We start from the raw sequence: 27,601 nt of genomic DNA on the forward strand, positions 1-27,601 counted from the left end.
TCTTTCTCTTTTTTTTTTTTTTCCTTCCCACTCGTTCTGCAGATGGATTGACAGACGAACTGCCTCATTATTACAATGTGAGGCAGGAGGGCAGGTCTGCTCACAGAAAACGTTTTATCACAGCTGGAGTCCTAAATGGGCTGTAGTATGACTCTGAAGAAGTCTTTTTAGGTCATGGCTTTTCCTTCGGGACAATATTTCATTAAGCCTTAAACCTGGCAGCGCCGAGCAGACCTATAAGATCCAGTTTGCAGCAAACGCACACATGCGGGCTCATTGGCTGCAGGCAGGCTGACACGGTCCCCCTGCCTCACCGCCTCATGCAGCTGTAGCGGGTGCTCGGAGCCTGCAGAGCCAGCAGGTGGTACCCAACCGTCGGCTGTGTCCGGCTTGTTGAACGCGAACAGCCAGCTGAATGAAGAGCAGAGAGCCCTGACCACCGGGACGAGGTTCGGGACAAAGCAAAGAGAGGCTGCTGCTCTGCTCGAGGATGGACGCACGCGGGACCGCGGTCACTTCTGTCAGCGAGTTGAGCAGCGCCGCCTCCTCCGGCTTGTAGCTCCCCGGGCTCCGCAGAGGTGAGCGGCGGACTCCGGTGGTCGGGACAGGACGGTACGGACGCTGTGCAGGCTGCAGCAGGCTGTGTGTGGCGCCTTGCAGAGAAACCTCCCCCTCCCCTGGAGAATACAGCATCTGGTAGCTCAGACTGAAAGAAAGAGGAGTCCAGGGCAGCCACAGCAGCTCCAGCGCGGAATTATTACCAGACTCACCAAGGCTTTATACCGACATGGGGTAAGTGTGTCTGGGTCTGCGTTGCATTGATTTAATTAGGCTCAAAGTGAAAATTAAGAGCAGACTTTGTTTAGTCATCGTTTCTTGTGCTTTAATTTGCACCGACAACCAATACTTTTTGGGTTAACTCAGTTGGCTTCAACTCTCCTCTCTTCTAGAAAAGAAGCCTCAGTCACCTTGTAAGATGTTTCCTCACCACAGAGAAAGGTAAGAACATTTTGAGCCTGGATGGACATTTACCAGCTTGTGATTGTTATTCTTGCTCCTGGATGACATTGTTGGACTTGTGACCTTAAGATGCCAACCACTCCATTCATAAAAACTCCACTTTAAATTAAGAAATATGCTCTATGTGGGAGAACAGGGGACAGTCAGCCTTAACTTGAGGAAAGTTAAATAATCGTAATAATGTAAGATTGTTGTAATACTGGAGAACAGATTCAGGAGGCGGCACATCTGGAGCAGCACCCCTGTACCAACACAGATTCAACAGGGTCATTTTCAGACGTGATGAATCTGTTAAATTAAGGCCATCACCCTCTGAAATGTTTTCCCTCTTCAGATTATTTGATCCATATTTCTTTGTAATGACTGGTTTTAGGACGTTTTTATTGCAGTTGAGGAGAGAGAGGACCCAGGAACGATCGCACAGAGGAGCACAGCAGGCATGAAACTGCTCACAATTAATGCAAAATCTTTGATTTCTTACATGTGTTTAATAACAAAAGGAACCCTGATGTCAAACATCTGTGTGTTAAAGATTGAGATAGCTCTGACCAGACAGAGACCGGAGAAACACAGTGAAGCAGCTTGTGGATGCTGTTAGATTGTGGTAGGAATTAATGGGGTTATTCATCCTGAGGTACAGCCCTGACCTCCATCCAATCACAACCAGGCTTTGTTACGCTTAAAGACCCCCATTAAGCCCCATAGGCCACATCCATCTGTTGAGGATGAAGGTCGAGTAGCTGAACATCCTTGAGGAACCAGAGTGTTGACCAATTAACAAGAATACACAGACGCATGAGCGGACACGCTGCTTTACACCACCACAGTGTGTCTCAACAACAATTTTCACACACAGGAAGGAGTGTCACACATGCACACACACAAACACTAGCAGCCAGCAGTCATGTGTTCAGACATGTAGTGTTGACTGTAACACAGGTCCACCACAGGCGGTTGCAGGTTTGATTCCTGGGCAAGGTCAAAGCTTGACAGCAATGAGAACACTTTACAGCAGATTCTGACGCCTTAAACGGCCTCTTCTTTGCTCTTCAAGGTCACAGTCGCTGGCCTCAGTGGTTGTAATATGGACCTCCATAAACATGTGAGGTATGGTCAAAGTCGATGTAGTGATAGATATAAAGCTTTGACTTCCAAGGCAAACCATTGGCATCATGTCAAGGAGAACTGGAACAATTAGAGCAGTTTGATATGAATCATTCAAGTTATTTTTCTCAGCTGATGATAATATATACAATGATAGACGGAGCTTCTTTAGGTTCTGCACTGTCAAACAAGACAAGCCATTTGAAGACGTCACCTTGTTATAAGAAATTGTGATCAGCATTTTTCCCAATTTTCTGACATTTAACGGATCAGCAAAATAATTGAGAATGAAAGTACTCATTAGTTCGGCCCTAATTATATGAATGAATGAATGACTGAATGAATGATTGGGCTTTATTCACTCAATTATTGTACATGTACATGATGTGTAGTACTGAATTGTAGTGTGGGAACTGTAGGATCCTGTTAACTTGAAACTTGAGTCATGCTCTGCTGCTTCAAATTAGAGCATTCTTGTTTTAATCTGTTTTGTGCAGGACGCCCAACATCATGAATGTACAAAGGAGTGTTGCTTTGAAATAGTTTAGGTGGCTTTAAGTTCCTTTTTCTGGCTTATGTATTGAATTCACTTCACCACTGCCACCAGTCAATTACACTGTCTGAAAAATAAAAACATAATAGTCAAATTCTGATACAAACAAAACTATCTGAGCTTCTTCTTGTACGATGGTTGATTTTATATCACTGGAAAACCAGAGCTCAAATGTCACCTCTCTATTCTAACAGACTGTTCTCATCCCAGTGTCTTGCCCCAGTCAGACCTCAGATCAGTGCATCAGTGGTTGCAGCAGGAGATCCGCCAACAACAGGGAGGATTACTGTGAGATGAGCAGAGAATTCTAGCGCAGGCTATTATCAGACTGGAGTGGGTCAGCCGTGGAAATGCCACCGTTCATATCACCATCTTTACCATCAGTCCTCAAAGCTCAGTGTATGCACACTGTAATGTTTGTTTTTAATCATCAACTCCTACGGTGAGAAACAGACAGAGACCATTACTGGATTTGTGTGTCACTAATGGGGTCAGATATAAATGCACAATGACGGGGCCAAAATACTACAGTTCTAATGGGAACAGCCAGTGCAATTTACAATACTGCACTGAAGACGAGGTGTCCTGGTTTTTACCTTTTCATATTTTACCTTGGCACATCTTTTAGGCAGCGTTTGGGTGAGAGGGAGACGAGCAGCTAAGAGTGAGGAAGGGCAGCATCTTGTCCTGTCTTTTATTATTGAGAGTGTAATCTGTGTCTGTATTGTCTGCACCAGAAACATGAGCATTAGGTTCATAATCTGTCTGCTGTAATTTACAAGGAGAGGACACTTACAGTGAGCACCTCAGTCCTGAATGTGTGGAGCTCACTGTGTGCCATGTTTGGCCTGATGGGATGGACAGTGAGATTGTCTTCAGATTTTCTTTTGATGAGATTATTTCACCATGACAGTAACATTGACCTGTGACCTAGTCTATGATTTACTCTGTAGCATGTAAATTGTGTTGTTAGCCACGTTAGCAGCGTGGCTGTAGGGATGGTAGCATTTGTCAAATGGTCGATCCACCACTTTGGTTCAGACTGAAATATCTTCAAGATCCTCAGAGGATGAATCCTACTCACCTCACTGATCCTCTTAATTTTCCTCGAGTGCCACCAGCAGGTCAAAATTTAAAACTGCCTCAAACTTTGTTTTGTGACCAAATACCTGCAAAACTAAAGATATTCCCATCATCCTCAGCTGTACTTTGTTTTAAAGGCTAATTAGCAAATGTTAGCATGCTAACACACCAAAGTGAGATTGTGAACATGATCCAACATTATGCCTGTTATACATAAACGTGAGCATTGTCATTGTGAGCTGTTAGCATGCTGACATTAGCACTCAGTGCAGCCTCACAGGATCTGTAGCGTGGCTGCGGACTCTTGTCTCGGCTTAGTCCTGTTGTTGCTTTTGCATTGGTTTAGACAGGAGTTTGCACCAAGTAGAAAACATTCTCACAGTTGCTTGATGCCTACGCTGTGACGTCTCTGACTTTCAGAGTGAGATTTGGTTGCATATTCAGACTGACACAAAACTTTACTTCTATATTTTCCTCACATATCTGCTTTATGTTCTGTCAGTGTGTGGGAATACACGGTGCTGTAAATGTACTGACTGGACTTGAGAGTTAAAAAGAGACGAGGATCTGGAGCAGTCTTCCTATTCATACCACATGACAGCGGCTAAACCACCTCCAAACACTCCTGACTTTGTTGCTTTGATATATTTACCTCGTATCCAGGATACAGCTCTGCAAATACTGGCAGGAGAAGAGCAGAGGGTGGAGGGTGAACAACTTGGGAGTTCATCAACATCATTTAGCAGCTAAGTCACAGCCCTGTATGGCTGCTGAATGACGCAGGAAAAAGTGTGGGAGAAAGCCAAAGGATGGTTCCAACATCTGTCCGTAGATGGCAGAGAGACCGATGGAGATGTACCGTTATGAACGAAATGAAGGGTTTTCTCTTTAGACAAAGGAGAGACACCATTTGAGTTGCATGATAATGGGTTTTTAATGGATGTTTTAGTAATGTGTTAATGCTCAAATAAGGAGCAAAAACACATTTTACTTTGTGCAAGAAGCTTTTTGTCTTGTTTTTAAGATTTGAAGATGTGCACAACGTCCTTAACGTTGACCACATTATATCTAAAGCGTTGTTTTTGTGTGAAAGGGTTTGCACGTCGACATTTCCTTTACACAGGTATAGCTTTCTTGCTGTTTCTCATCGTCGTCCCTGTGTTTCCTCTTCCAGGGAGCAGCCGATCTTCAGTGCCCGGGCCCATGTTTTCCAGATTGACCCCACCACCAAGAGGAACTGGATCCCTGCCAGCAAACATGCCGTCACCGTGTCCTTCTTCTACGATGCCAACCGTAACGTCTACCGCATCATCAGCGTGGGCGGAACCAAGGTTAGTGGGAGGAAAGTGATGATGCTGACAGTGGACAAATCTGTACATTCAACAAAGAAAGAAACACAATGTATACTTCCAGTAGATTTGGTATCCAGAGCTGAAATGTGAACCATGTATTACTCATGATTAAACACCTGTTTCTGAAGGAAGTTCTGTTTGAGCGCAGTGAAGATGGTGGCCTTGACATCAAAAGAGTGTTTTCAGTTTTCAAAGCGGAGCAGCCGGCTGCTTCACACTGAGTTTCCTCACCGACCGCCCTCCTACCAGAAAAGCTGTAAGGTTAAGAAAAATAGATTGTGAACAAAACCGCAGTGGGTGTCAACAACTCAGTAGCCAGAGCGCGCTCCTCGCAGGCTTGTGGATTTAGATTATGAAGAAGAGGACACATCCATCACTGGAGAGGAGGGGGTGGGGGTGGGGGTCTATCTGATCTCTTCTTAGCACCTCTGGTCTGACCCACATTTCTGCCTCCCAGAAGGCTGTGCGGGGTGGCAGTTGGTCGGTCAGCAGCCCAATCCTGCCAGGACTGGTGCTTGGCCCCACGGTAATCTTCACTGCTGCTGCTGCCAACGTCCAACATGTTATGTCAAACATGTCAGTGTGGAAAGGCAGTGTGTAGAGTCCATGCAATCATTTGTCGGACGGGAGAGAAGGACGAAAAAGCTCCCTCCTAAGCTGCCTTTGCCCCGCAATTCTGGGATTTTAAATCAGTTCCATTATTGTAAGGCTGGAGATGACGTAAAAAGGTTTATAAATAGGTCCGCTCTCATTTTTTTCCCTTCCTCATGTGCTCAGGGGGAGAGAGGTGGCTTTGGCCACTTCTCTCACAGTGAGGTCATGAACCTGGTGGATGTGCTGCGTTTGTGTCTTTACTGCTGCCCCTGCCACTGCTCTGAATTTACTTTGAACATTAAGCGTTTGTGTAGTGGCAGAGCTTATCTTATGTCCTAAACCAACAAAAGAACAAACACGTCTCAAGGGAGAAAGTGGTAGAAAAACCGAGCAGAAAGTAAATGCATCTCTACACTTTTCCACCCAATGTGAAACAGGAGGTTAACCCAGTGTTGACAAGGTGTGTGTCGGTGTTGTGTTCAACTGATAACACAATACTACATATTATACTGCACAATGAGAAATCGTTTTTGTCATTTACTGCTCCAGACTCTAGAAGGAGAAAGTTACTAGTTTAAAACAATTGTAGGTAATTCAATCAATTAAACAAATTGAGGATTTTGAGCATTCAGGAGGCCGGGGGTGTCGAAAAAAAAGATGCTGTTTGTTGCATTGTGGGAAACTCAGACTCTAGCTTGACCTATTATACGGACTGCAATAGGGATATCTTGGCCTCCTCTGCTTCCACATTGAGCTTTTTTTGTTTTCTTTAGCTTAACTCTCTTGAGTCCAGCAGCTTTATGGAATGCAGTGCTAAATCACTGGAGTACAATCTAGAAAGTAAACAAAAAAATCCACACTTGATATTTTACTCATCATAGTTCATCTATTTATTTGCTTTTGCGCGTTGATTATTTTCCTGCACAGGAGAAAGAAAGTAATCAACGGAATGACTACGAAAGTCTGCACAGAAGATGTAATGTTAACGCGTCTGGAATGACAAAGCACAGTAGATAATGGATGGATTAATGAAATGTTTGCTGAAACAATTCAAAATGCTTCTACGAATACTCATGAATCATTTCAAGTATTTCGTCTGGATTCTTTGATCTGCTGCTGAACTGTCTGTTGTATTCACATGATGTAGACCCACCTGAATCACCTTTGTCATCTCTGCATTTGCAGGCAATCATCAACTGCACCGTTACACCCAGCATGACATTTACCAAGACGTCCCAGAAGTTTGGACAGTGGGCAGACAGCAGGGCCAACACTGTGTATGGTCTCGGTTTTGCTACAGAGCAACAGCTGCATCAGGTAAACTAACCCACAGTGACTCTGACAAATACATTTCCGGAGGATTATTCCTGCTGCATTATTAATGTTTCATTACCTGAAACAGTTCGTCACCTGTCCTCTTTTGAAAAGTTCTCAGATAAGTTTAAGGAGGTGAAAGATGCAGCTCGTCTGGCACGAGAAAAGTCCCAGGACAAAGAACTGGCCAACACGGCGCTCACCATCGCTGCCCCTCAGGTGAGCTTTACTCTTTCAGGGAAACATGAAAGTAGAGCAAACCCCTGCAGGTGTCAGGCAGGAAATACAAATGTGAATCCAGTGATGCATTTTAGTGTTGGTGAGACGCTGAGAGCACAGGCCAAGGTTAGATGAATGCACCTCTGTTACGCTGCAGCCATTAGACAGGGCCGCTGTGATTAAATCAAAGGTGGGATGGAGAGAGAGAGAAAAGAGAAGCAAGAGAAAGATGAGCTGGGTCACTTGTCTCAGAGGGAAGAGACAGTGAGGGAAACTAGGACGATGGTAAAATTATCCCATGCCGCTCAGCAGTGCTCCGCATCCGCATTTTCTACCCACTGCTACCCAGAAGCCTCATGCCAACGCTGTAATGATGAAAATGTAGTCAGCTCAGGGCCTTTTTGATCAATGGAGAATAATTACCCATCAGTTGCATCTGCTTGGTCATGAGGCACATGCCCATTTCCTTTTAATTCTACGACTGAGCACATTCCGAGTGATGTCTCTCACACCGCGTCTTTATCGATTTGATGAACACATCGGAGAAGCCAGAGCTGCAGAAAATTGCCAACTGCCTCAGTTAATTGTGCTTGATTCTTGCTAAGTAGCCCTGCGCTGCACCGCTGATCACCAGCTAAGTGTGCTTGTGGTTGTCATGTGAACTTTGTGGTGACATGTTTCTTTGTCTGTTTTTCCTCACCTGATGGATTTCCTCTGCAGTTTTCACAGGTGAGTCTGTCGCTGTGTTATTCGACACAGCACAAAACACAAACTGAGCACATGAAATACTGTATGTGTGCAAATATTCTCTGAAAGTCTTTGTTTTCCTTCCTGTTCATCTGTCTGAATTTTGAATGTATGTAAACCTGCTGTGATGGCCTGATGGCAGATCATTTCATCAGACCAAAGCAGACAGCTTAAGTGTCTCAATAATAAAGTATTCAGATCTTTTACTTCAGTAAAAGTACTAATACTACCCACTCTGCTGCAAGTAGAAGTCCTGCATTGAAAATGTTGCTTAAGAAAAAGTATGAAAGTGCTGAAAGTTAAACTGCTCAATGCAGTAAAAGTAGTAGTATTAGAAGTAGAAGGTGGCATGAAAAGAAAAGACTCAAGTAAAGTAGAAGTACCTCAATTTTTTAGTACAAGTACATGAGTAAATGTACTTTACATTCCACAGCTGCAGCTCACATCACCATCAAGTCCTGAGACAGCAGAGAGAAAGTGATTATTACTTCCTCTCTGCTGTGTTTTGTAAAGCACACACTGAGCAATGTTAACCGGACTTTGATGTGAACGGTACTTACAAGCTCTGGATGCAGTTATTAATGAAAGAAGCTGCTCCTCCCCTCTCTCAATCACCCGGTTGGTGTTGTGTTGCTGTGCGTTATTGGAGTCCATTTACTGATGTGTTTGTCAGGACCTCTCGGATGAACTCCAGTCTCCACCGGTGATGTGTGTGAACGGGCCGGAGGACAAGCTGTTCCGCAGCCAGAGCGCAGACATCACGCTGTCATCTGAGAAGGAACGCATTAAGAAGATGCTGTCTGAGGGGTAACCGAATTACGCACGCACACACACACACATACACACAAACACACACATTAACAGAGTGGAAAGTGAAGTAACAACTTTCTTCTTCTTGCTCTGTGTCTGATCTCACCTTCTGTTCAAGCAGTTGAATCCTGTGGTGAGAATCCCTTTGCGAGGTGCTTGTTTTGTTCACTGTAGACGCAGAGCTTCCTCTCTGCTCCGTTCTGCTGCACTCAAAGCTCAAACTTGATTTGAAACGAGATGAAACTCTCCGGTTATCTCTCACTTTGTCAGCTTAAAGGTTCAACACTGACCGTGGAAACTGGTTTAGCCTTGAAAGATCAACAGTACGTGTACGTTAGCTACAGGTCGTGGTGCCATGTCTCCACCCGCAGTGTGACAAAGCTTAAATGTAACGGTATTAAAGTATTTTGTCATCAGATCATATTTTTGAGACATGATGTGATTTCTTGTCAAGTCAGTCAGAATAATAAAGGAGTTTTGGGACCTTTGCAACATTATAATAAGTTATTAGATAAGTATTTTAGTAATTTAATGTTGAATGTATGATTTCGCACCCAGTAATTCTAACGTCTGCTGATCTTCGCTGATCTGCGGATTTAATCTGATCAGCGTTGTTTGCTGTGTGTTAACATGATTTTAATGTCATGGGTTAATTACAGTTTGACGTCATTTGATTTGTTAAGCTTTCAAGGAACTGAAGAGGCCATTGTCGAGGTTCTGACTCATACGTAACATCAAATAAGGCTTGTAAACATCTCCTCATTCAGCCCTTTGAGCCGCCCACAATGCTTTTTATGAAAGCCGCTCCTGAATGGTTCCCATGGCAAACTGTAGCCACTGAACAGCCTCAAGCTTTCTGAATGCAAAGGGAGAGAGCGAGGGCGCAGCATCGGGGATGAGGACAGAGTCTGACCCATCTCTGCTGCGCCAAAACTGACTGAAACTGATATCACTGAATGATTTCATGTGTCTCTTATGTAGTTTGTAAAGTCAAGCGCGATACAGGCCAGCCTGCTTTACATGTGAGTGTGTGCAGTGAATGCATCATCGGTGCCAAATTCAAGTGCCAAAGATCATGTCCAATATCTTCTACTTATTTCTTCCCTGATACTTACAAATTACAAATCTGATGATCCAGGACGTGTCAGTACTCTCATTTCCTTAAAAAACGAGTAGTCTTTCAATGTCACATTCAGTCTTTTGATGAAGACCACTCATAGAAATGCTTCCAGGATTAGAGGATTACTGTGGGAAGAGTTTGGTCTTGTTGTTTGCTCTCTGGGAATTTTAATGAGTGTATCTTTGCTTTGTTATAAGACCTGTGAAATGACCTTCACTCTGGGCGGTCGGTGTGCAGCTGCAGGCTGCAGTCCTTGGTGTAGCCTTCTGAACGGTGTTACAGTGGCTCGCTGCTTGTGTTAACCAGGCCAACAGTGTTTCATCATGGTCCGGAGCACTTTAAAGGATGTCTCATCCATGTTGACTAAAATATGCCTCATAATCATTTGCCCCATTAGCCATATTGTCATAAGGCTTATATATACAGTGTTGTATGTACCGTGTCATATGCATCCCGGGTTTACAGTTTTGTGTTTGTGTCTTTCAGGTCTATTTGTGAGATGAACCTGGAGGCTGAGCTCTTCACTCTGCAGGACAGCAACTCCAAGCTGGTGGCAGCTTTACATGAAGCTAATGCTAATGTGGAGCAGTGGAAGAAGCAGCTGGCAGCGTATCAGGAGGAGACGGAGAGACTGCGAGACCAGGTGAGCCTCGGCTGTGTTCAGTTCAGTCACACTCAGGTGCAGCAGGCACTTTAAAGATGCTCTGTTAAACTGAGTTTACCCTCAACGCTGAATTAACCATCATTAAAATGTGAATTCAGGGGCAAAAATCATCAAAACAGTGATGGTGAAATTACTCCAAGCAACATGCTTTAATACTCTGAAACTAAACTACTTCAGTAAAAGGTTCAGAAGTGCAATATGGAACATGACGACTCTATATTTGCCCAAATCTCAGGTTGCACTTCAGCCGTGTGGAGATGTAGAAGTGTTGCTGCCTTCACATCCTCCTCATACACTCCTATTTCTAAATTTAAAAGTAATTAAAATATCCTGTCATATTAAATTAGCTTTACTTTGAAATAACTACAGGCAGGCTTAATCTAGAGTGTCATTTTTAGAAACCACATGGTTTAGAGCTGCTTTCTGTTGGAACAGCAGAAGGAAGCTGACTCTTTTATGCCAGTTATGTAAATTATATTTTAAATTACTTTCCAGAAAAAATCTAAATTAAACATTATATCAAAGTAATTGTGAAGAAGAAAGAGGGATTTTCTATGTGTTGGTTTAGTGCATTTCATCATATATAACCTGTCCTGTAGGTATAGTAAAACTGGCCATAAGTGTGATTTGGCCTTGTAATAGACTGGTGACCTCTCCAGGAAGTACCCTGCCTCCAACCTAGTGCATCCTGAACAGGATAAGTGGTTTAGGTGAATGGATGGATGGTTGATTGATGGATTAGCTGTTACATGAAAAGCTTATTGGGAAAGTTGACTTCCAAGCCACTTAGAGACATCTTTACAGTGTCCCTAGTACCAGAGGTGAGTGTTGAAGCAGCTCTGTTCAAAGTTGAGACATCACTGGTTAATAAGAAGTAAATCAGGCCAAAAAACCTTCAGGCGTTGTTGAGTCAAACACTGAAAAGTAGTTGCTCTCCCTTGTGGCCTCTAAAGTCCTTTTGGCCTTCATGTGAAGCCGAGTCCTTGTTCGTTCTGTAGTAACCTGCAGGGCGGAAGCTGATGGTTAAGGTCACACCTGATGATCAGCGGTGGAGCCGTGAAGCTGTGTAACAGGAGCACAAACTGAAGTGAAGCCTCGTTCAAGCAAGAACAAGATGACGCTGACGGGACTCGAGTCTCTGCTGACGGATTGTCGTTTTCAGACTCTTCATTTCCTTGGTTTGAAAGTACTTGTTCAGGAAAGACCTGGACAAGTTAGTCGGGCTGCTAACGCACTTCATCATGCTTCGATATGACTTGTGCTGCAGGCGTTTTCCCTACGAGGCTTTTAATCAAGGTGTTCTCAGCTGGTTGAACCGGTTCACTCGGCAAATGTCACATTTCACCACAGGGGAGTTCAGTCTAAATACGCCGAGCCTCGGGAGGGTTTTACACTTGAATTACCTCTCAGGTTCCAGTGGATGCAGATGCCCCCGCCCTCCCTCTCCTCACTCATCAATAAAAGGTATTTTCACTGTGGCTGGTGGCTGATTCCTGTGGGAACGACCTCGCCACAGGCTGACAAATGCAAACCTCTCTGATTCCATGCTTTAATACCTTGATCCCTTTCCATTATAGCCCAGCTTTACAGTATTGATCCCTGCTTTTGAATTCTCCACTGCTCGTATTTAGAAACAGTTTTCACTGTTTTGGTCCACATTGACAAATTCATTTATACAAGTGAGTCTCTCTCTCCTTTGGACCGAGCCTCTTCCCTCTATCAGAAGAAGGGGACCAGGTGGCTGAAAATGGTCCACGTCTCTGGGGTGGTGTGAGAGGGAGAGGGGTTTGTAGGACAGCAATATCCTACTTTCAATGCCCCAGTTAGGGAAAAAATGAAAAATCACCAGAGGGAGCTGGCATCCACTCGTTCCTCTCTTCTTTTTCCTTCTTTCTGCCGCTCCTCCTCGCCTCAACCATGCACGGTTTAAAATAATCCAGCCTGTCTGGATTGTGATGCAATGCAGCAAGGATTTCATTCCTGTTTACCTGTTCATGGCGACATGACTCGCTCATCTGTTCCTCTTGGTGAATCCTAGATGTAGAAGAAGTTGTAGCAAGTTTTAACTTGTAGTTACAGTTTATAAAAACCAAGACGCTAAAGCCTGGAAAGTGATGATGGTCCTTTTCGTGGATCACTGTGTTTTTCATGTACAATCAGATCACAGATACTGTCTGAAAGCATTTCAAATGTTTTTATTATAACATGCTATTAATCAGATGTATTAGACCATGATTTTAACTTCAACATAGATTCACTCTGTAGAGGACCAGCAGGCTGCAGAAACATGGAGACTAATTGAACAGAATAAGAAAAAAGTTACGAAATGCTTCAAAATAAAACTGTTTAGCACAAGATGTCAAACAGGCAGAATGGGAACAAACAGGAGAGGAACAAACATGCAGTTCATAAAACACAAACGACTACAACATCAAGGATGTGAGAGACCGAACTACCACTTTTTTGGGTGTTTTTTGAGTGAAGCCACGTCCAACATGATTTAATTCTCTATGTGTGTGTGTGTGGGTGTGTTGTAAGGTGGCTGAATTAGAGGCCCATGGAGGCCAAGGCCCCAGCGACATGCTGAAGGATGAGCTGACCCAGTCCCTGGAGGAGCTGGAGGCCCTGCTGAAGGCCAAAGATGAGGTTGGTGCTTATTGTCCCGGAGGTCAGAGGTGGGAAGCGGCGATGTTCATCACAGGTGTCAATGAATGATCCTGCTACTCAAACTTCACGCATACCTCTCATTCTTTACTAGGAAATCCACATTTTGCAAAGCAAGAAAGCAGAGTACCACGAGATGGAGCACGATCGGGACGAGGCCATCCACAGACTACGGGTAGGAGTGGGATTATTGTGCTATCGTGGTATGCTCTCAGAAATTGTGCACACATTTGTGAGGTAATAGTGAAATGATCAGTGGTTAAATTGACAATAACATTCGTTTTTTCCTTCATTTTCGCCTTGCTTTGCCTCCTCCTCTCTGTAGGAGATGGAGATGCGCAATTCAGAGTTGGAGCGTCGCATCCAGAACTCAGAGCAGAACCTGAATAACTCTCTGGAGGACCGCGATCGCATGGACTCTGAAATCCAGAGGGCCATTGAAATTCTGGACATCAAGATCTTTGACCTTAATGACCTCCGCCAGAGCCTGGTCAAACTCATCGACAAGTAAGAGGGGAAAAATGAGGGAAGTCCAACCCAAGAAGACAGATGGAACAGATGACAGGGTTAAATGTTGTTGTGGCCAACGCAGCGGGGGAGTAAACAGAACAAAGATGGAGCTGGTCCCATGTCCTCCTCAAGCACAAGCACCACCTCAGCTGTGGGAAGGTTTCTCCGCGTGTGTGTGTGTGTTGCAGCAGTGGCTGTGCTGTACTCAACAACATCCTGTAGGTGTTGGCCTAAGCAGCAGCATATACATGGTTTTGCTTGTCCAATCTAATGTAACGCTTCATGTTGCTTTCAAGGGTAACATTCAATGCAATAAACCAACTTTAAGGTAAGTGCTTCACGATGCTAGACATTTAATATTGAGAAGTGGTGCTTGTAGTTTTTCATAAGTAGGACTTTTGTACACAAAATGGCGATGCAGTGTCAACATGAACGAGAGGCCTTGTTTTTTTTTTTGTTTTCTTCGCTTCAAATGACAGGTGATATTTAAACGTCTTTACAACAAAATGAGTCCGTGCAAGTAGAGAAAGTGGAATGTGAATGCAAATAAAAACAGCGCACAAGAAAAAAGTTCCATTTAAGAGATTTGCCTATTTAACAGCCTGCATTCAACATCATTATTACTGAATTAACAGTTAACAAAGTTTGATTTATGCAGAGTTAAACTTGTGTATGGTCTTGTAGTTACACATGCATAACATAGCAGCTATAATGTTGGTTCTAGCTGGTGCTTTTCCACAGGAATAACCGATGCCGTGTACTCAAAGTCAGCAAAATAGTGCGCTAATAGTGGTTTATATTTGGGTAAGGCATGGATACACAACTTAACTTAAACATTAGATCTGAATATTGACACCAAAGATCAAATGTTAGGAGCAGAGTCATTGATAAGGTCTGTCAGCAGCTCATCTATTGTCACATCTTAAGCTTGTGAGAAACCTTTAAATCTAAGATAAAAACGTGCATTTTAGTGGATAAGATACATGCAGTAATTACATTTAGGGTGAATAAGTATTTTCCACATGATAATACAGTAAATCAATAATGCTACTGTTATTAATTGAACTAAAGTAAAATAAGGGTCATCACATAGAATTGCAGATAAGGTGAACTGGTGTTTGGACTGCTCCGGTCTGAGCAGTCGCCCTGTGCATCATCTCTTAACAAACCACAGACTTAGTAACTTATTTATGCTCGACGTATTCAAGGAAATCTAAGAGACTTTTTCTGCCTTCTGCCATTTTTCAGCCTGTTACCTTTAGCCGTGGACAACATGCCGTACGCCTTCAGAGTCTTCTATCACACAGACTGTACTGTTTAACATAGTGCTATGTTTCTATTATTTTTTCAAGCCTTATTGTTCTATTTTAGGAGTGTTTGTTGACAGTCACGCCAGCTTTATGTCTCAGACTTTGAGCTGTTGTGGTGACAGATTGGAAATAAAAGCAAAGGATACAGTCACTCAGTCATTTCTCTTTCTTGTGGTATTTTTTTTCCGTGGGCCATCTAGTTTATGAACTTCATTGTCGCATCAATCCACATTGTTTCAGTAAGTTAATGAAATTGATTTATATGAATCTTTACCTTCAACAAAAATTCAAGATTGCCCAGACAACCAAATCCAAATATAAAAGGTCATACTGTGTCACTGCTTAAGTCCAGTTTGGGTTTGATTTGTTTGTCACTTATTGCATTTGCACTGATGTTGGAGTAGAGGTTTGTGATCAGAAGGCTGCTGGTTTGATCCCTGCAAAGGGCAACATAAATATGTGTTGGCAAAGTGCAACAACAGTTTCTCACATTACTCCCACTGAGATGCCGTCCCCCAGTGAAGAATGCTTGGTGGCCAATGGATCAGACTGTGGTTATACTGGGCTGCTTCCAGTTACAAGTGAGTGTCACTGCTCCAGTGTTGTTTCTGTGAACGAGGCATCCATCCTTTGACATGTGACACACTAGAAATAAAATCCAACATTATCAGTGCTCCTGTCATCACATCTATGCTAAATCACCTTTAAAATCAATATAGCCTATTTAAGTACTCAATATGACTCAACACACCCAGGACTCCAGCTTGTAACCACCCTGCAGACTTCCCAGGTTTATACTGTACACTTATACATGTAGCTGGACACAACAGCCCATGATGGTTTCTGAGTGTCAGTTTTATAATGTGAGGGAATATAATGATGTTTAAACTCTACCACAGATTAGCTGGAGACGACAGATGAACACGCTGAGATGTTCTCATCATATGGAGCTGATTTATCCACAGAACACAAACCAGGAGAATATTCTGGAGAGAGCTGTGAGTGAGCAACCAGCCATTTATCAATCATGCCTGGCAGACTGTTTTATTGACATTATTGATCTTTGATTCCAGCAGTCTACTTCAGCTTCTTCTTGGGTCTGAGGTTACTGGTGTGTCCACACTTCTTCTTGCGGCAGTTGACAGCACGTGGATGTAAGCGAGCGTAGCACCTGGCATGAGAGGAACAAACCAATCGATCAAAATAACCATCATCATCCTGACATCTCATCAGAGAAAAGGGCAGTGGTCCCTGTTCCATTAGGTGACAATTTACACGGCTTGATGGTTTTGTGAAACACTTAATAACCCGCTAATTATATTCCACCTTGAACTCTACCAACAAATACTGGAGGAAACTGGGAAAAAAAAGTCAAACTGATTTTTTTTTTTAACGATATCATCAAGAACACCGACTGTACGTGTGTCATGAAGTACTGCCAATAAGCAGTTATATTTTGATTAAACTGGCAGACCTTTACACACAGAGCTCCTTTGCAGTGGTGGAAAGTAACTGAGTACATTTCCTGAAGTTCTGTACTTAAGTACAATTTTGAAGTTTGAGTTTTATTTTATGCTACTTTATACTTCTACTCCACTACATCTCAGAGGCAGATATCGTACTTTTTACTCCACTACATTTGTCTGACAGCTTTAATTATTATAAATGAAATAAATAGAAAGTACTACATATATATAGAAAATAAATAACGACAAATTATTTTTTGCATATCCTTCCTGTCCTGTGAAAATCATGTATCTCCAAAGTTGGTGACTATGATAATACTAATAAATCATGAGGCAATACTGCAGATTAAGCTACCTTGCAGTATATAAAGTAGCTACAGCTGAACCAACCTTCACCGGCTGCAACATTTAAGTGATGAACCCAATGATGCATCACAACTTTTGCTGCTACACTGAGCTATGAGCAGTGTCCATCTCTTTTCTTCCCTGTCTGTGTGAGTCGTGTGACCATACACTTGAAAAAAGTGAAATTCATTTAACTCTCTCTGATAATGAGCTCAGTGTCACTGATATGACACTGTACTGTGTTTGTACACGTACTTGCGGCAGACCATCTTGTCGCAGTTGAACTTTTGAGCCAGCTGTCTCAGAGAGGGCTCAATGATGCCTCCTCTCAGACGCAGGACAAGGTGGAGGGTCGACTCTGAGGAGGGAAAGGAAAGGGCAAAGGATCACCAATACCCCCACCTTGTGACATTAGTGGTGTTTGGCACAGTGGGAGCTTCACCTACCCTTCTGGATGTTGTAGTCTGACAAGGTGCGTCCGTCCTCCAGCTGTTTCCCAGCAAAGATGAGACGCTGCTGATCAGGGGGGATGCCTCAAAACAAAACAGTCACAACTGTGAGAAGGCATGAAAAGTCATTGACCGCTCAAACTGCATCTCTGCGGTCGATGGAGCGGAACCCATGCTTGATGTGGATGGCATCGTCAAGTTAAATACTAGTGATATCAGAAAGGGCAGAAAAAGCCTTAAGAGAAAATGAGAGAATATACAAAGTTTGAGAAATTACACAACAGATTTTTCATCAAAGTGGCTGAACATGTTCATTTGAGGGCAATTTCAATGCAGTTTCACAGTCTTCACAGTAAAAAGTACCTTCTTTGTCTTGGATTTTGGCTTTGACATTCTCAATAGTGTCACTGGGCTCCACCTCAAGGGTGATGGTTTTACCGGTCAGTGTTTTCACAAAAATCTGCATCTTTGTTTCCTAAAAACAAGACAGGACATGCGTCCGTGAGACTCAACAAACACACTGAAATCACACTAAAAACCAACAAAAACCGTTAACGTACTTCTGATGAGTAAGTTCAACCCTAAGATTTAGATCTAACCATTTTTCAACAACCAGTGTTCCCAGTGCAGACTGACAACTTACATTAGAAATACTTAACATAAAAGAAAACACGTGTTCAAATCTATTTTCATACACGAGTGCAACGTAAAATACCAATTGTACACAACCAAAAACACATCACAGGTACTGCAGACAAACCAAGTTTAAGATATATTACAAAGCATTTCTCAAAATCGAACAGAAACCCGACTTTTTTAAACGTTATAAAATCTGCACTTACGTCGAGACCATTCACTCGCAGTTGGGCAGAGCAGGAACTTGATGAGCCCGGAGCAGAGCTACAGAGGAGAAACGAGCTCATCCAGTTTTGTTTTGTTTTTTTCACCGACACATCTGCACAAATAGGGAGGGTTGATGCTTGTATCGCAGGTGCTGACATGTTGTAGATTTATTAGCGGTAACGATCTGATGTGTTTAAGCGATACATGTTAAGACGACTCTTCTGAAAACACTGTAATGAAATGGTAAAAAGAAAGACAGAAAAAAAAACATAAATTTTTGTCGTCCCTGGGTGGGCTCGAACCACCAACCTTTCGGTTAACAGCCGAACGCGCTAACCGATTGCGCCACAGAGACAACCATGCCTTGCCTTTCCACATAAACACTTATGAAATATGTTGTGTTCATACCGTACATTACTATTGAATCTTACATACATCACCGGTGCCGTAGCGCCCCCTTGTAGCAGTTAAGATACGCGAATATTCAAGGACACTCGGGGGCATGAATTTATCTTTTTCACCGCTGGGTGGCTAATCACAAAAAATAGAAAAGCTAACAAGAGGCCGAGGGTAAATATCTAAACAAGTGACCTAATGTTAAATGCTGAACTTATTCTCTAGTAGCTCGTGTTAACGCTCATCTGCTGCCTCCAGGTAAATTATGCGCTTCGACAAGTTGTTAGGCTAGCCAGTTAGCTAACTTAAAGTAGTTAACTTAAATTCAGCCCACAGATACAGTAAAATGAAGCAGTAACGGACGAACAAAATGTTGCACATGTAAAAGCATAATTAACACATTTGAGGGGTCAACATTTGATGACAAATTTCTGCCGAGCCAGCAGTAACATTACTTCAATTTTTTTGTCAACGTTAGCTAACACTGGTATTAGCGTGTGGAAGCAAAGCACATTTTAGTTTGGTTCTTTCACAACACATATAACCAATAATAACAACGTAGGATAAACTCACATCCGACTAGGAAGCCAGCAAAGTGGAGCCATGATTCATTTACTCCATCTCATGGACCAGCTCCACTAATGGTTGGAGCCATGATCACGTCTCCACCTTTATTTCCGCCATATATTTACATTTTGGTTAAGAGGTTACATTAATCAGGCCAATTACACCGCGGATGATGTATTTGATGTTACCTCAATGACGTCATCTTTGAAACTATTGGGTCGCCACACACATTCCAGGATGGCACTCAGCCCATTCGTGTCATCCTGGCCCAAACCACCAGGTGGCACTGCGGCGCAGAAGAAGGAACAGCATCTTTGCACAGCCTGTGACTGTATATGATGTAAACACATTTCATAAAAACACATGCAAACGTGCTCTGCTTTAGAAAAAGCCAAAAGGTAAAACCTGAGCAAGGATATGTCTCAAACAATGAATTAAGTATCAGGATAAAGACCATGACCGTGTGCTAAATCGTCACAAGAGACAGACACAGAAAGAGTAAGATGATGGTTTTATTTCCTGCATTTGAATATCTACTGCATGTTGTGTAACAATTTCATTATTGAACAATATTAAAAAAAACCCCAATGCTGTCTATACTGGGTCTTACATCAGCTACCTCATGTATATCTGTTATTTTGCTGTTGTGCTATCTCTTAGCTACAATCTCTTTTCTGTTTTCAAACATGTCCTTTGTGAATTGTGCTGAAAGACAAACAGTCTGCAGTGTAGGTTATAATGAAGAAAACCATCAGACAGGCACTGAACGCTCTCATGTGTCCTTCACCACCATCCCTGGCCATCATTGTACAGTGGTGTTTCATGCCACTGCAGATGCCCCAGTGGCCTAATGGATAAGGCACTGGCCTCCTAAGCCAGGGATTGTGGGTTCGAGTCCCATCTGGGGTGAGTAGCAGAGTGGCGCAGCGGAAGCGTGCTGGGCCCATAACCCAGAGGTCGATAGATCGAAACTATCCTCTGCTATGTCAGCATTTTACATACTTACGATTTGACTCTCACTGCTTAACCTGTCTAATTGCACTCTCAATTAAAATGAAGGACACTGGCAGGAAAGAGGTTAATGTGTTGCATCCATCCAATATCACTCAGTGTGTAAAACATGGCAAAAATGGTAATGGTATGTAATAAAAATCATCAACACTTTACTGAGCTTTGCGCATCCTGTCAGCTGCAGATGTCCTGTGGTTACTCAAGTTATTTAGGACGCAACTGTTGGTCAGCACACACAGTTTGGAGTTCAGGGTGTCTTTACTTTTCTCCCAACAATAATCTCCTCCTCGGTCTGCATTTCCCTCTCCTCCTCTATCATCGTCCTCCTCCTCAACCTCACTCTCTTCATCGCTGCGTTCGTCTTTTTCCAGCTGCAGACAGAAGCAGACGCAGGGCTTGTATGAAAATCTCACCTCAGATGTTAAAACATATGTTGGTCAGAGATGCCCTGTGGTTGATTACTGATTCTCACCTTGCCTTTCAGGAACTTATAGACCATGCGTAAGATCAAGCCAGCCCAGAAGATGTGAAGAGCCTGCAGCACCATCAGCAAGACGTTGAAAAAGTAATACCCGACGAAAGGTTCAAAGACCTCCATGGACAGCACCAGGGTGGTATGGATGATTCTGTGCATAATCAGATAATTAGAGTTATGTTGAAGAAGTGTTTCTGACAATAGACTCCCATCCTGCATTTAGGAGTAAAATGGAAAAACATCTCACGAGTTAACCGTACTTGCTGGGGAAAATCACCAGTCGAGTCACAAGGAAGACCACAGCAAACACAACGAACAGTGTGTCACACGTTCTCCTCCAGCCAGTGCCATAGTTGAACATCTTGGCAGACTGCAAAAGTATCAATGAATTGAACTGATTACACAAATATGAACCATAAATGAAGCTATATGTGAAGCGAACTCACAACAGTGAACAAAACATGTGCAAAAACTTTATTTCCCCTTTCAACAAGGGGGAAATAAACATGAACATGTGAGCTTCAGTCCATGATGAATCTGTGACACGAGCAGCATCAATCACGTCTTTGTTGCCTCTGCTGCTGTTGTTTCCTTTCGCACGTCTTCCTGAGTGCAAGAATCCAGCATAGCTTATGAAAATATTCTTTAAATCGTTTCTCATCTACAATTCTTTGTTTTGTGCATTTAAACAAAAGTCGCCTCGGGCTGCTTGCTATCAGGACTCAGTCACAGGATCCGCCTGCTGAAATGAGTTGAGCATCCCACAGGCTGCCACACAGATCTCAACCTAGATATGTACTTTCTAAGAGGCGCCTCAAGCACGGTGTGGCCGTCTGACTGTAGTGTGGCTACACAGAGGTAGAAAATTGGCCAACGTGGAGATGAATCTATGGTGACCTGCTCTGAAGAGATTAATTATATTTGTGAGGTCCCATGTGCTTGTTAGACTATAGCCCTTGAGACGTGGGACTCTCACTGTACAAGTTGTTCTTTTGTCTTCCACAAAGGCTACATGAAAGCAGCCTTTCCAAGAAATTTAAGACAATACGTCGAATTTAGCACGAGTCGAGTAAAGCACGAGATGACACGTTACCTCAAGCAGGATGTCAGAGGAGTCGTGAAGCAGCATGACCAAGGTGCCGATGCGAATGTAGTTGGCACAGTAGGAGAAACTGAGCAGGAAGATGGTGGCCAGATGATGGATCACCTGTTCTTTAAAATCCTGGCAAAAAAAAAAAAGATATGTAGTGTATCGACTCAGTGAAATAAAATGACCTTCATGTGTCAACAGAATTTAAATCCCTGCTGTTATAGTTACTTATTAACCGTGTGTCCAGTGAAGTTTCTCATTACAGCAGTAGTGCAAGTCATCAGGTGTGAAATATGACCCAGCTGAAGCGATCATCGGGCTAATACCTTTACTTATGTCCTTCTCTAAAGGGCAAATGTATTGTGAGGCAATAAAGTTTCGAAACCTGAAACATTTATCGATGAACGAATGCTAAGGTCCTCACCTTCCTCTTGACGTCCACAGAGATCCGGAGGAGCAAAGAGCCATAAAAACCCAACTCAAGCATGTAGTACCAGTAATGAGCTCTCTCCATGGGCTGTGGACAAAATATTACTCAAAAGTCAATAAAAAGTTATTAAAAAAAAACACAGAGACATTTACTGGTGGCACAAAAATGGAGCCATATCAGCAGAGAGAGGAACAGCTGGAGGATTTCACTCAAAATGTCGATTAGGAAGTGCACTGTGTCTGTTGTACATCCTTTCAGTCAAGTACCATCAAACAAGCAGGGAATGACATTAATCTCCAACTATTCTGATGATGGATTCAGCTATTTTTCACTCAAAAAGGCCCAAAATTCACTGGTTCTCGCCTTCTCAGTCTTCTGGGCTTGAGGTTGGACAAAGAAGGACATATGAAGACCCCACTTTTTGGGCTTTGTGGAGCCGTAAGAGGCATTGTCACTTTTTTCAATTCATCTGGAGTCTGGGCTACACTGAACAACATCAGGCAGGTCGTGAACACTCCCATGATTCCCCGATTCTTCTTCACACCAAAGGTGCTTTTCATTATGCTAACATGTGTCCTTGCTTCCCTCACTCGCATCCCTTCCTAAGCTCCTCCAGAGGCCTCCTCTCTCCTCAAGGTGCATTTAAGGGATTGGAAGATCCCCCATGATGGCAGAGGGGGAATTATAACCGGGTCACAGGAGGAGAGAGGACATGACGAAGCATGATGAAATACACCCTATGACTGCTGTAAGAGACGAACTCAAACAGTCTAACGTCCTAACAGACAAGGCTCAGGTCTCGTAACAGGGATTCTGCAGTGACTCTGGGTATGAGCAGCAGAGTGGCGCAGCGGAAGCGTGCTGGGCCCATAACCCAGAGGTCGATGGATCGAAACCATCCTCTGCTATATCAGCCTTTTACAAAGAAACTGCTTCTTGGGTTTTGGCAATCAGACCAAGAAAGATGGCAATTCAAAGTCATTGCTTTGGTGTTAGTTTGTTTCTTTTTAATCAAAATGATATGCTCTAGGCCCATAAAGTATTTTTCATAGCAAGTTTGACAGCAATCACATTTAAACAGCAGGCGGGACCTGCTGCTGCATGTCTGCTCACATCCCTTGACTCATTTAACCATAGGATGAGTAACTGGATTTAAATTAACGACACAGATTATTCATTGTTCTCTGTAATATGAATGAGGAAATATATTGTGCTTGTTTCACATTTCCTCTTTAAAACACATTTAATCTGTTTCCCCAAACTCAGATTTCAGTCCGACTTCCCTTCAAAACTGATTCCACATCAAACGAGGCTTTCCTTGCTGTCAGAGACACACGTTATATTGTAGGTGGACACTAACGAAAATACTGCAGTAACAAAGCAAGACATACTAATTATCCACAGCAGTGAAATGATGTACTGGAAAGTAATGTTTCACCTGAACTGGATATTGCCTCCAACATTCACTGCGGTCCCAGAACCACGGCCTCTGTGGAGGAAGTTAAAGGGAGGTTTAAGAACACAGCTGTTCACTGGAAATGCTACAAAACCTTTTTGAAACTCACATCGATCAAGCAGGCCAGTCCGGCAATGAAGGCCGTGAGGTAGAAAACAAACCTCCACCTGCAAGATGAAAACACTTGAGATCAGGTATTTTGAACATTAAAACACAAAGCGCATTAAAAATGTAAAGAAGTCGACAAATGAACACAGCTGTTTCTCTGTTTGCAGTGGAAACTCCTGCAAAATTAGCCAAGTTCTCAAGGGCTTTTTGCAGTGGGTGGCGAAGGAGGAAGCCATCTGTAACCTGAACCGTGGAAGAGAAAGCACTTACGCAGCCTCACCAAACTTCTTGGTTTGACATGGCCTGTCTTGATTCCGGCGAAGTCTGAACCAGGTCTCAATCTGCCTCTGGGTTTTGCCACAGAGCGACATCAAAGTAACTATTTCACTCTGAAACAACAATGCAATGAATGAATGAATGAATGAATGAGTAAGCAGAACTGGCAGAGGGGAGAAAGAGATAAGAGGCAGTGGATGTTATTCTTTCCATCAGATCATCTGAGCGTCACTGCCCTGAATGGACGCTGGTATTAAGTTACTGCAAGTGATGTTGCCCCACTGGTGTTAAGGATCAATTAAACAAACATGCTGCTGGGAGTTGTTTATTATTTTCTGAGTGTATATATACATATAGAATATAAGCATTTCTAATTGATCCAAAAGCTGGGAAAGAATAATGTGTGTGTTTGTGGGTGTGTAACATCTGTACATATGGTGATGTGTTTTCCCTCAGGCTGGGTTTTCCAGGAACAAGGATGTGTTACCATCACAACACTCAAACACAACTCACAAGAAACACAACTCACAAGAGGAAGTCAATGTCTCAAATGAACATTGGAGACATTTAAAAACCGTTCGTCTGGATCCTTTTTCATTGTGCTCAGATAACTTCCTCCAGTTTAAATGAAAATGTGCCACAAATCGAGCTGAAGCACACGCATGCTGAGGCCTTTCAGACCAACCTGTGTCGGCTGTCTGCTCCTCTGGGTGTAAAACGACTCTAGCTTCGGGGAGGGGGCAGCGCTCACTTGTGATCTATTCTTTACCCCCAAACATCTGCCCATGGGTGGGGCACAGAACCTGCAGGCAAGGAAGACAAAAGACAGCTTACACAAGCGATAACATAACACCCTCTGTAGGACAGTCAGGGTTGTTTAGCCGTACTTAAGGTTGTATATACAGTGTATGTGTGTTAGAGCAGCTAACAAAGCACTGTGCATGTGTGTGTGTGTGTGTGGAAATGTTACCACTAAGCCTGACACATATTTGTATACAAGATATGATAAAATGTTATCAATTCACAGGAGGGAAATTTAGCATTGCAGCACAAGAAACAGGCCAGAACAGCAATTAGAAACATGACAGACCTTTAAAGAAGTATTCTAAATATACACACGTCTAGAAAGCTACATGTACTAAATTAATGTGCAAATGTGATGTATTTGAAAAACCATTTATATATGCATATACCTTATATAAAAACTATGAGATAGCAGAATACTGCAGAATAAAGTAGCACAGTGTGGTGGAATAATACCACATAATAATGACATTTTAACTGGGTTTAACCAGCCATTAGATTCCACTCACTCTTCACTGCCATGAATGTTACCACAGTGAACCCACTGGAGATGTAATCAACCAATCAAAAACCCTGAAGGCAGTGTGTGTGTGTGTGTGTGTGTGTGTGTGTGTGTGTGTGTGTGTGTGAGAGAGAGAGAGAGAGAGATGTGCCTTTGAGGTTTGTTTGCACTCAGAACAAGCCCGCTGCAACACTCCCTCTGTCTTTGCTGCGAACAGTCGAGAGATTTTTAAAAGCTGATAACTGAGCATGTGCTTCCTTAGATTTGTCTCTTCAATTTGAAAATCATGACCAAAAAGTATCCCATGCAAACAGACTCTGGTCTGCAGAAAAATTTAAAGTACCTTTCACTGACTATCTTCCACTTAGGCAACATTTCTGTGTCTCTCCAAGTCAAATAATACTGCCTTTTTCAGGTGTAATCCTTCTTAAACGAGGAATGTAGATGTTATTGTGTTTAACTGTTAAAGACACACAGACCACATTGCCCCGACCTGTAAAGCCTACAATATCCCACCCAAACACATCACCCGGCTCTTTACGGAGCAAAGACAGCAGGTGTGTTTTACCTCTCAAACACGTAGCGCAGGCCCACAAAGCCCAGAGCGAGGGGCAGAGCGATGAGGAGGTCGTGGGGTAACGGTCGCTCAGAGTCTGCCAGCTCTTCCATGTCTCTCCAGGTCACACCTGGAGGGAGCCAGTAGTCCTGCCTCCATACGTCAGGTAGGAGGGCCATTCTGCCGTGGATGGACAGGCAGAGGTGATGAAGACAGTTAAACATGGTGAAGATGATGTTTATACCAGAGGTTTCCTCATAGTCCAAGGAAGTCTGGTACTTGGATTGTACCAGAGTAAGTAGGCAGTGAGTAGAGTGAGACCTCAGAGGCAGAATCACTTATTTGATTGTGTGTGTGTGTGTGTGTGTGTGTGTGTGTGTGTGTGTGTTAGTACTGTACCATAAACATCCTGAGAGCTTATGGACAATATGGTGTAATATCAGCCACATATAGTATCTCTACCTCAACAACAAAACTCCATCTAAATAATATTATCATCATTAATAAATAATACTAAAGCTATAAACAATACATTAAGATTAACATCCTACAGGAATGTCACTCACTGAATCTCAATCTTACTGAATCATACATGAAGTTCACAAAGCTGAGAAACGTAAGAGAAACATAACATAAGGGCATAAAATAACTGTAAACTGTCCCAGAATAAAAAGCATTAACTCAGCTAGAGACTGTGTAATCCTGTCTATCCAGGAACATGTAGAAATGTTATTTATCTTATGTAGGGTGAAAACCAGACTGAAAACAAACAGAGGAACGGTGCATTCATTTCCACAGTGAAACACACCAAGTTGTGGTTAAGGTGTTGAAAGAAAAGGGAAACTCACCTGCCGACAGCTCGAAATGATGGACTGATCAGTTCAGAGGTCAGAAGAATAAAATCCACTACGAACTAAGACTTTGTTTCAGCCTTAATTGGCCGGCGACGCGCTTCGGTTCCGCTGTATCCTAACGACCACACTGGCGAAGAGCAGTCCAGTCGTCACGGTTTAGGTGTCAAGTTAGGCAAGATGAGGAGAAGATTGGGATGATAATTTCAAAATAATAGCATCTGTAGAGAACGCGACACCTCTTTAATGGTTTCTGTTAGCAGAAAGCCGTCATTTGCTTTCCAAAAGCACATTTATGCGAAGACACAACACAAATAAGTGCAAATGCCCTCTAACTGTAATGTTACTGAATACGAATCTCTGCCACAAGACATTAAGCAGCCAAATTAGCGGAATATTGCTATCTTCCAAAAAAGTTTAAAGTTTAATTAATTTCAACCCATTATCCGTCACAGTTCTGTGCAGTCTACAACATCTGTTCATACAAGTAGCTTACGTGTACTTTTATTCTGAAAGCTTCCGGTATTCTCTGTCTATTACTAACAGGATGGTGTAACTTGATGGATGAGCAGTTAATGAAACACCTGGGGCGTCTCCTGCTCATAACCCATTAACTCAGCATGGGTAACAATGGAAGCACTCGGCTATTATTGGGCTATTATACACTTTACAGTGTTAAATAATAAAATTGCCGTTATTAGTCCTGTAATGTACTGCAAAGGTTAATATATAGGCTTGGAATTAGAAATACAAAAGAAGAAATAACATATTAATGCTTGACTAATGAAAAATTTGATTCATTCGTCAACAAAATGTAGTGAGTTAAAAGGAGATTTGCTGCTGCCGCCTCACTTGGTCTGGTCTGGACACCATGCTAGCTAAGGTTAGCAAACTTTAGATACTGCTGTGTAA

The 27,601-nt window shown here is 42.8% G+C and overlaps 3 protein-coding genes and 3 non-coding genes across 6 annotated transcripts; 3 read left to right on the forward strand and 3 right to left on the reverse strand.

Moving 5' to 3' along the window:
- Positions 1 to 63: 63 nt before the first annotated feature.
- On the forward strand, positions 64 to 15,219 carry LOC143329130 (homer protein homolog 3). The gene is made up of 10 exons (XM_076744882.1): positions 64 to 792; positions 951 to 999; positions 4,935 to 5,091; positions 6,892 to 7,023; positions 7,135 to 7,239; positions 8,660 to 8,793; positions 10,403 to 10,559; positions 13,119 to 13,226; positions 13,339 to 13,419; positions 13,570 to 15,219. The coding sequence occupies exons 2-10, from the start codon at positions 977 to 979 to the stop codon at positions 13,753 to 13,755; spliced, it is 1,083 nt and encodes a 360-aa protein (XP_076600997.1). The 5' UTR covers positions 64 to 792; positions 951 to 976; the 3' UTR covers positions 13,756 to 15,219.
- A 785-nt stretch (positions 15,220 to 16,004) lies between these two features.
- Positions 16,005 to 18,316, reverse strand: LOC143329134 (ubiquitin-ribosomal protein eL40 fusion protein-like). Its single transcript, XM_076744886.1, has 5 exons — positions 18,167 to 18,316; positions 17,688 to 17,799; positions 17,322 to 17,408; positions 17,131 to 17,233; positions 16,005 to 16,235 (listed from the first exon to the last, which is right to left on the reverse strand). Exons 1-5 carry the CDS (start codon positions 18,245 to 18,247, stop codon positions 16,142 to 16,144), a joined length of 477 nt encoding a protein of 158 aa, XP_076601001.1. The 5' UTR covers positions 18,248 to 18,316; the 3' UTR covers positions 16,005 to 16,141.
- A 132-nt stretch (positions 18,317 to 18,448) lies between these two features.
- On the reverse strand, positions 18,449 to 18,522 carry trnan-guu (transfer RNA asparagine (anticodon GUU)). The gene has a single exon. It is a non-coding gene; the product is annotated as a tRNA-Asn (tRNA).
- A 1,100-nt stretch (positions 18,523 to 19,622) lies between these two features.
- Positions 19,623 to 26,843, reverse strand: LOC143329403 (ceramide synthase 2-like). Its single transcript, XM_076745264.1, has 11 exons — positions 26,687 to 26,843; positions 25,851 to 26,018; positions 24,662 to 24,779; positions 23,971 to 24,089; positions 23,702 to 23,759; positions 23,575 to 23,625; positions 22,131 to 22,223; positions 21,710 to 21,838; positions 20,877 to 20,986; positions 20,614 to 20,767; positions 19,623 to 20,512 (listed from the first exon to the last, which is right to left on the reverse strand). The coding sequence occupies exons 2-11, from the start codon at positions 26,015 to 26,017 to the stop codon at positions 20,294 to 20,296; spliced, it is 1,218 nt and encodes a 405-aa protein (XP_076601379.1). The 5' UTR covers position 26,018; positions 26,687 to 26,843; the 3' UTR covers positions 19,623 to 20,293.
- Positions 19,967 to 20,039, forward strand: trnar-ccu (transfer RNA arginine (anticodon CCU)). The gene has a single exon. It is a non-coding gene; the product is annotated as a tRNA-Arg (tRNA).
- On the forward strand, positions 22,973 to 23,044 carry trnam-cau (transfer RNA methionine (anticodon CAU)). The gene has a single exon. It is a non-coding gene; the product is annotated as a tRNA-Met (tRNA).
- Positions 26,844 to 27,601: the final 758 nt, after the last annotated feature.

The sequence above is a fragment of the Chaetodon auriga genome, chromosome 12 (assembly GCF_051107435.1).
Source record: "Chaetodon auriga isolate fChaAug3 chromosome 12, fChaAug3.hap1, whole genome shotgun sequence".
NCBI classification, from domain to species: Eukaryota; Metazoa; Chordata; class Actinopteri; order Chaetodontiformes; family Chaetodontidae; genus Chaetodon; species Chaetodon auriga.

What these genes read in the sequence shown, in the direction of transcription:
- LOC143329130 (XM_076744882.1), top strand. Translation starts at nt 977, where the DNA reads ATGTTTCCTCACCACAGAGAAAG. An exon ending in AAGAAGATGCTGTCTGAGGG is followed by an intron (nt 8,794 to 10,402) that starts GTAACCGAATTA and finishes TGTGTCTTTCAG; the next exon opens with GTCTATTTGTGAGATGAACC. An exon ending in TGCTGAAGGCCAAAGATGAG is followed by an intron (nt 13,227 to 13,338) that starts GTTGGTGCTTAT and finishes ATTCTTTACTAG; the next exon opens with GAAATCCACATTTTGCAAAG.
- LOC143329134 (XM_076744886.1), bottom strand. Translation starts at nt 18,247, where the DNA reads ATGAGCTCGTTTCTCCTCTGTAGCTCTGCTCCGGGCTCATCAAGTTCC. An exon ending in TGCGAGTGAATGGTCTCGAC is followed by an intron (nt 17,800 to 18,166) that starts GTAAGTGCAGAT and finishes TCTTGTTTTTAG; the next exon opens with GAAACAAAGATGCAGATTTT. An exon ending in CAAAATCCAAGACAAAGAAG is followed by an intron (nt 17,409 to 17,687) that starts GTACTTTTTACT and finishes TTTTGTTTTGAG; the next exon opens with GCATCCCCCCTGATCAGCAG.
- LOC143329403 (XM_076745264.1), bottom strand. Translation starts at nt 26,017, where the DNA reads ATGGCCCTCCTACCTGACGTATGGAGGCAGGACTACTGGCTCCCTCCA. An exon ending in CCTCTGACATCCTGCTTGAG is followed by an intron (nt 20,987 to 21,709) that starts GTAACGTGTCAT and finishes ATACTTTTGCAG; the next exon opens with TCTGCCAAGATGTTCAACTA. An exon ending in ATAAGTTCCTGAAAGGCAAG is followed by an intron (nt 20,513 to 20,613) that starts GTGAGAATCAGT and finishes TTCTGTCTGCAG; the next exon opens with CTGGAAAAAGACGAACGCAG.